The sequence below is a fragment of the Helianthus annuus genome, chromosome 17 (assembly GCF_002127325.2).
Source record: "Helianthus annuus cultivar XRQ/B chromosome 17, HanXRQr2.0-SUNRISE, whole genome shotgun sequence".
Classification (NCBI taxonomy): domain Eukaryota; kingdom Viridiplantae; phylum Streptophyta; class Magnoliopsida; order Asterales; family Asteraceae; genus Helianthus; species Helianthus annuus.
Genome location: NC_035449.2, coordinates 123,350,888 through 123,357,473, shown reverse-complemented (window position 1 = coordinate 123,357,473; position 6,586 = coordinate 123,350,888). Strand labels below are relative to the sequence as shown.

General features: G+C 34.5%; 1 protein-coding gene across 4 annotated transcripts; it reads left to right on the top strand.

Moving 5' to 3' along the window:
• The first annotated feature begins 354 nt into the window (after positions 1-354).
• LOC110926472 (bifunctional riboflavin kinase/FMN phosphatase) lies at positions 355-6,586 on the top strand. Of its 4 annotated transcripts, none has more exons than XM_022170239.2 (10): positions 355-568; positions 1,829-1,989; positions 2,367-2,497; positions 3,081-3,150; positions 3,962-4,027; positions 4,262-4,416; positions 4,492-4,569; positions 5,400-5,536; positions 5,993-6,082; positions 6,208-6,586. In XM_022170239.2, exons 1-10 carry the CDS (start codon positions 386-388, stop codon positions 6,316-6,318), a joined length of 1,182 nt encoding a protein of 393 aa, XP_022025931.1. In that variant the 5' UTR covers positions 355-385; the 3' UTR covers positions 6,319-6,586. The 4 variants fall into 4 exon arrangements, with proteins under 4 accessions (XP_022025931.1, XP_022025930.1, XP_035842738.1 ...); XM_022170238.2 differs by having other exon boundaries at positions 5,990-6,082; XM_035986845.1 differs by having other exon boundaries at positions 377-568; positions 1,803-1,989.

Below are 6,586 nucleotides of genomic sequence, written 5' to 3'. Positions count from 1 at the left end.
AACCTATCGCTTAGCCGTCAAGTTCACCCACAACAAGGTCTTAGATGGAACCTTAAAACCCAAATGTTCTACCAAAATCGTCCATCAAGCCACCACCGAACCAATCGTCGAACCCACTCCATCCAAAGCACCACCTAAAACCAACTCGAACGGTAAGAAGCGAATATGATTGCTTCGTAAACTTCCTACCCAAACAATCTTTCTTTATATTATGACCATAGTTTTATTTTATAAAATAAAAACTAAAAACTATATTAGTTTTATTTATTATTATTTTTTAAATTTAAAATATAACGAATCACCCAATAAAATCTTCGTAATTTATTATTATTTTCTAAATTTAAAATATAACGAATCACCCAATAAAATCTTTGTAGTTTGTACCATGCGATTATGCGAATCACCCATCACAATCCCTTTTATAACTAACCATGATGCGTTGATTGCTTCTTCAACCCCATTTACGATCTCTACCCACACCACCACCACCGCCGCCGTCGCCGAGCAATGGCCGGCCGTCGCATCTCTGCCGTCATCTTTGATTTGGACGGCACCCTTCTTAACACAGGTACTCTTGTGTTCCTCTACTCGACAGTTTATTTTGTTTGTTCATGATCTAATTTAATAACTTTATTAGTGTTAGTGATTTTTTTTTTTAAATTTAAAGTTTAAATTTTTATGAGTTGGATGAAATATATGAATCTTGGTTATTATTTGATGATTTTTTTTTTTTTTTTTTATAAATTGACTTCCATCGAACAATTATGTAATTTGGTTATTATTTCGGAAAAAAAAAATAGTCACTATATAGTAAACAAAGTTCATATGTGTTTCATTTACATAGTTTGATTATAAGGGAAAATGTAATAGAATAATAACCAAGTTTTAAAAGTGTTTTAAAATTAGGTTATTAGTATCGTTTTTGTCCCAATTAGATAACTTAACATTCAAATCGAGTCATGTCCTTTTTTCCAGTGTGTCAAGAAAAAAATGGAGCATAAGATGCTGGGGTCGGGTCGGATTGTTTTAATATATGAAATTGTATTTATTAAAAATAAAAACACTTTAATTACATTAAAAATTAAAAAAATTAGTTAAAATCCATGTCATCACTCAATGTTAGCATCAAATAAAAGGGAAAAAAGAAACAAACATCCACATTACCACGGTTACCTATAAAATAGATGAAAAAACCCTTAATTTTAGTGAAAAGGAATGTTGAATGACCTGATTTGAACACTTTTGAAACTTGAGTGACCTAATTGGAACATTTTTAAAACTTGGTTACTATTCTACAAAGTTACCCCTAAAAAGTTTAAACATTTATAAAATTTCTTTTACTAAGATCGGAACATCTGATAATGAAAGTTGAGTGACTTTAAAAGAAAAAAAAAAAAGAAAAAAAAACTTTGAACCACTTTAGTAAACAAGATTGAGATGTGTTTCATTTACATAGTTTGATTATATAAAGTTTAAACATGTAAAAGTAATTTCACTAAGACTTAACAACTAATAAAAGTTGAGTGACAGTAAAGCAAAATAAAAACTTTGAGTAACTTTAGTTGGAAAACTTGGTTACTTGAGGGGCATGGTAATGTGGTTGTCGGCGGACCTACCCTTTGGCCAGGGTGGGCGGCCGCACCCCTTGAAAAAGAAATTTAGTGTATATTTTAGGCAAAAAACCCGACCGCACCTCTTGAAAATATGGTTGAACACCTCATCGGCACCCCCAGCAAATAATTTGTGGGTCCGGGAGTTGTAAGTTGGTTTTATGGTGATTTGTTGGGATTTTGGGTATGAAGAGCAAGTGACAAAGGATCTATTGAAGGAATTTCTGGTTGGATATGGGAAAGTGGTGGATATGGAGAAGGAGAACAAGAGGATGGGGATGATACACCATCAGTCAGCAATTGCAATTGTTAAGGATTATGATCTTCCAATCACACCCCAACAATACTCTCAAAGTATCATGCCAATGTATCATGAAAGGTGAGGAGCTCTCTTTCTATCTCAAACTTAGCATTCAATTTAATGTTTAAGCATACTTTGTCTTAATTTTAATCATCATTACATGTTTTACGACCAAACAAACATACACACTGGAATCCCGTTGAGACCGCAGGTCGATTTTTTGTTTTGTTTTTAGTACAAAGTGTAACGTACGGATAACATATAGTGTGGCCAAGTAAAAACAACACAAAAATTACTAAAATCTTGTTGCATCGAGTTGGGGGTCTCAGCCTCTCTATTCCTACGTGGTAGAGGTAACGGTGTCTACATCTTACCCTTCTCAGACCTTACCTTAGCCTTGTTATTGGTGGGGTTTACTGAAATCTTGTTGCAATTTGTGTTGTTGATTACTGTAGGTGGCTGCAAGCCAAACCGCTTCCCGGTGTTAATCGGCTCATGAAGCATCTCCAGAAACATGGGATTCCATTTGCACTTGCTTCAAATTCTGTAAAGAAGAATGTACTAGTCAAAGTGTCTTCCCAAGAAGGTCATCCTGTTTCCTTCTTTTCTACTGTTAAGTCTTTTCATATTATATATCCGGATTATCCTTCATGTTAAGGTCTTAATTTAGATCATCATTGCTATAACTTACTAATGTAGTTTATTAGCTAAATGGAAACAAGTTGATCGAGTCAAGCGTCTCAAACAGTTTGAAATGAAAGTCGCTTGCCTAAACCTCGTAAATTGTTTCAGTTGAAAAGTTAGAACATCATTGCTATAAATGCACGGGGACGCCTGTTTAGAGGGAGTACCCGTCCCGGGAACGTTTTGGGGATGGAAACGCCATGGGGACGTGTCCTAAACGTTTCCGGTTTATGGGGACGGATCCAAAACGTTTCCGTGTTATTGGGGACGGTTCCAAAACGTTTCAGGGACGTTTCTATTTATTTTTAGGGTTTTAACCCTTTCAAATTCCAAAACAACCGTCGGCCTTTCAATAGAGGTGTTATATTCAGTGGCTAAGTTTAATGGAGAAAGTAAAGAATAAAGAGTTATTTTTTGCATTATTATTACTGTTAATCTATATATATATTTTTTTTACTAAATTCAGTTTGATTTTATTCCAAAAGGTTGGGGAGAGTCCTTTTCAGTAATTCTTGGAAGTGACGAGGTCAAATCAGGGAAACCTTCGCCGGACCTGTAAGCTCTTAATACAATGATTCCTTGTGCATATTAATGTTTGTGCCTTTACATGATTTCAAAAGAGTAATTTTTGACCATTTTGGGCCTAAATTATATTGACAAACTAGGCGGGTTGGGTAACGGGTCAAAACTGGTAGCTTTTATATGTATATTTTGAATTTTACACCTAATACTACGAAACATTTATTTTTTGATCGGAGGTTGTTATAACTTGCACATATGAATAAACTTTGGACGACTTTCAACTCGTTTAACTTATTTTATTTTGATTAAATCCTTTAGCCTAACCTGTTTGACCCGTTGGAGATAAAATATAACCCAAGGTTTAAACAAACGGAAACGAGTTTCGAGGCGTTTTCCCTTCGCCTCACGAGGCGTAAGCCTCGAGGCAAACCAAGGCCTAAGCCCGAGGAGGAGTTAAAAAAATAAATATAAATATTATATATCTTATAAAATAGTAATACTAACTAAATTCATCATCAAATTCATCAAAATAATAAAAAACACACATAAAAAAGACATAAATTGCTTGAAATTGACACAAAAACTCAAAAACAAATATCAAAAACCCATGAGGCGCACCTGAGACGCAGCCTTTTTAGCGCCTCAGCCCCTCTGAGGCGCTTATACAGTATAAACCCCCTGAGGCGCGCCTCAGAATCGTTTTTTGGCCGTTTCGCCTTGAGGCGCACGTCTCAACCGTTTTTTAAAACCATGATATAGCCCAAATCGACCCATCTATTTCAGCTTCATAAAAATATCGTCTAAGTTTCCTTTTTGACATTGATGAAATTGTTTTAAACATCAGATTTCTGGAGGCTGCTAGTAGAATGGGTGTGGATGCATCTTCTTGTCTTGTCATAGAAGATTCTCTGTAAGTAAATACAAAATATTTGTGATCTTCATGTTCTTACATCTCAGAAAAATTCTTATAGATGTATAATAGTTTTTTTTTTTTTGGAGAAAATTCCTTTTTAATTTTTGAATTTTCCCATTAGATACAACATGTGGGGCGTTTAGGTGTTTAATAATTAGTTAAAGACTTCTTTTAAACTGGAGTTCTTCATTTAAGATTCTGGAAGGGTTAATGAGGTAATTATGTCAACAGGGTAGGGATTAAAGCTGGAAAAGCTGCGAATATGCAAGTGGTTGCGGTGCCATCTATTCAAACTGAATCCGATGAATACTCGATTGCTGATTATGTGATTCATTCATTCCTTGATTTTCAGCCACAAATATGGGGACTCCCGCTGTTTGATGATTGTATGTGTCTTGTTTTCTTACTAGAAAATCACTCATTCTTTATTCAAATAGTTCATATAACGTTTATGGTTGCAGGGGTGATGAAAGCGTTGCCAATTGATCCTATTCGTTTTAAGGGATCATACAAAAATGGATTTCTTGAAGAAATTTCAGGTTTAGACTTTAGAGTTTGCTTTGCTTTGCTTTGTTGCATTCCCCATTTTAATCACATTTATTGTTGTAATTGTAAAAGGAAAGGTGGCCAAATGAACGGGTCGGGTGATGGGTATTTTTGGTACTTGTTAAAACGGGCTCAACTCATGATTGGCCGACCGAAACACTTCTTTTTTTTTTTTTTAATTTTAGAGTATAAAATGCATATTTCCTCCCTGAGGTTTGGCTAGTTTTACGACTTTCGTCCAAAGGCTTGTTTGTTTTTCCGCATCTGGATCCAAAAAGTTTGAAATCTTGCCATTTTCATCCGGCTCATTAACTCCATCCGTTTTCTCCATTAAGTCAGGGGTATTTCTGTCTTATTTGTTAACTTAAATGGCAATTCGGGTTTTTTCAGGGGTATTTGGTCTTTTTACATAAAATGAAAAACACCAAATTGCCCTTTAAGTTAACAAAAAAGACAAAAATACCCCTGAGTTAACGGAGAAAAATGGATGGAGTAACGAGCCGGATGAAAATGGCAAGATTTCAAATCTTTTGGATCCAGATGCGGAAAAACAATCCTTTGGACGAAAGTCGCAAAACTGGCCAAACCTCAGGGATGAACTTGGCATTTTACTCTTATATTTTATTAATAATTTTTTTCTTAAATTATCTAATTTTTCTATAGAGCAATATTTAAGGTTGTATGCATTCAAAATTCCACTTGGGGCGAGTTTTGACCCGTTCTACGCATTTACGTTTCAAATACCACCTCTATCATTTGTTCCTTTTTTATTGCGACCCTCTTATGCATAGCAATGTTTATTCATGCTATACTGATTATACAGATAACGATGCTTCTGATATTCCGGGTCAAGCCTGGGGTGTCTATTTTGGTTGGGTTGACTTTGACTCGCCTGACAGATTTAAGATTGTGGTTAGCATCCGATGGGACTGTAGCTCTGGCTCTTTCAGGAGAAACATTGTGAGAATCTAAACATCGGCAATACTTCTAAATTCTATGAAATATCAATTAAACGGGCCAAACCGGTAAAATAAATAAATTAACTGAAAAGGAAACATGTCAAATGGTTTAAAAGTAGCTAATAGCTTACTCAAGTTTTTACAATCTCCTAAATTGCTTTATTTTATAAAACTGGATCAAGTTTTAGTAATTATATTTAATAAGTTAGTTATTTTTAAAATTCAAAGAGAAGTTTTTGCGGGTTAATAGGAGAATGTTCTCAATGATTTACAATACCGTCAGGAATATATTATACTGAAAGAGTTATTATGCCACCTGGGCTTTTATTTAGCGTCAAATATAATATATATATATATATATATATAATGTTCAAATGTTGCATTTGATGTAAATCGCAGTCGATTTACCGTTTATGGTATTAGGGAAATTGGTAACGTGTAGCGTTCGCTTCAGCAGGCTTGTTTTATCAATGGAAGCAATGAGCAAATCTGTGATCAGCAAATTGAAGTGGCACTTGTCGGTTATATCAGGGGATTTCAAACCATGGTAACTTATTTATTTGATTTTAGTTTATCTGTTTTGTTAGTACTAAAGGGTTATTATAAATTGTTCGTTTATTTTTTTTTTTCTATTTTTAAGCTGCTTTTAAATAATTCCTACATGATTTGCAGCAAAATCCTTTGACGGATGCTCAAATTCTTGACGATGACAAGTCAATTGCGGAAGCGTGCTTGGATTCAGCAGCGTATAGCTATCACAGGTGCAGCCCTGCTAAACTATAAAGAGTTTGCGTTGGTTATAAAAAAAAGTCAAAACATTTCGGTTTGACCATTACACTCTGATAAGTTGACATTGACTCAAAAGTATGCTACAAAATTTAACATTTGATTTAACTATATTTAAGCTAAGGCTTGTCCAAGGTGAAGCATGGCTTTGGATCAAGGTTTAGTTTAATAATTCAACTCTAATGAGTGTAATATAACTTGATATTGCATAGGTATAATGGTTGGAATAATAAAGTTATATGAACTTTTAGTTTTTGTGTTGACA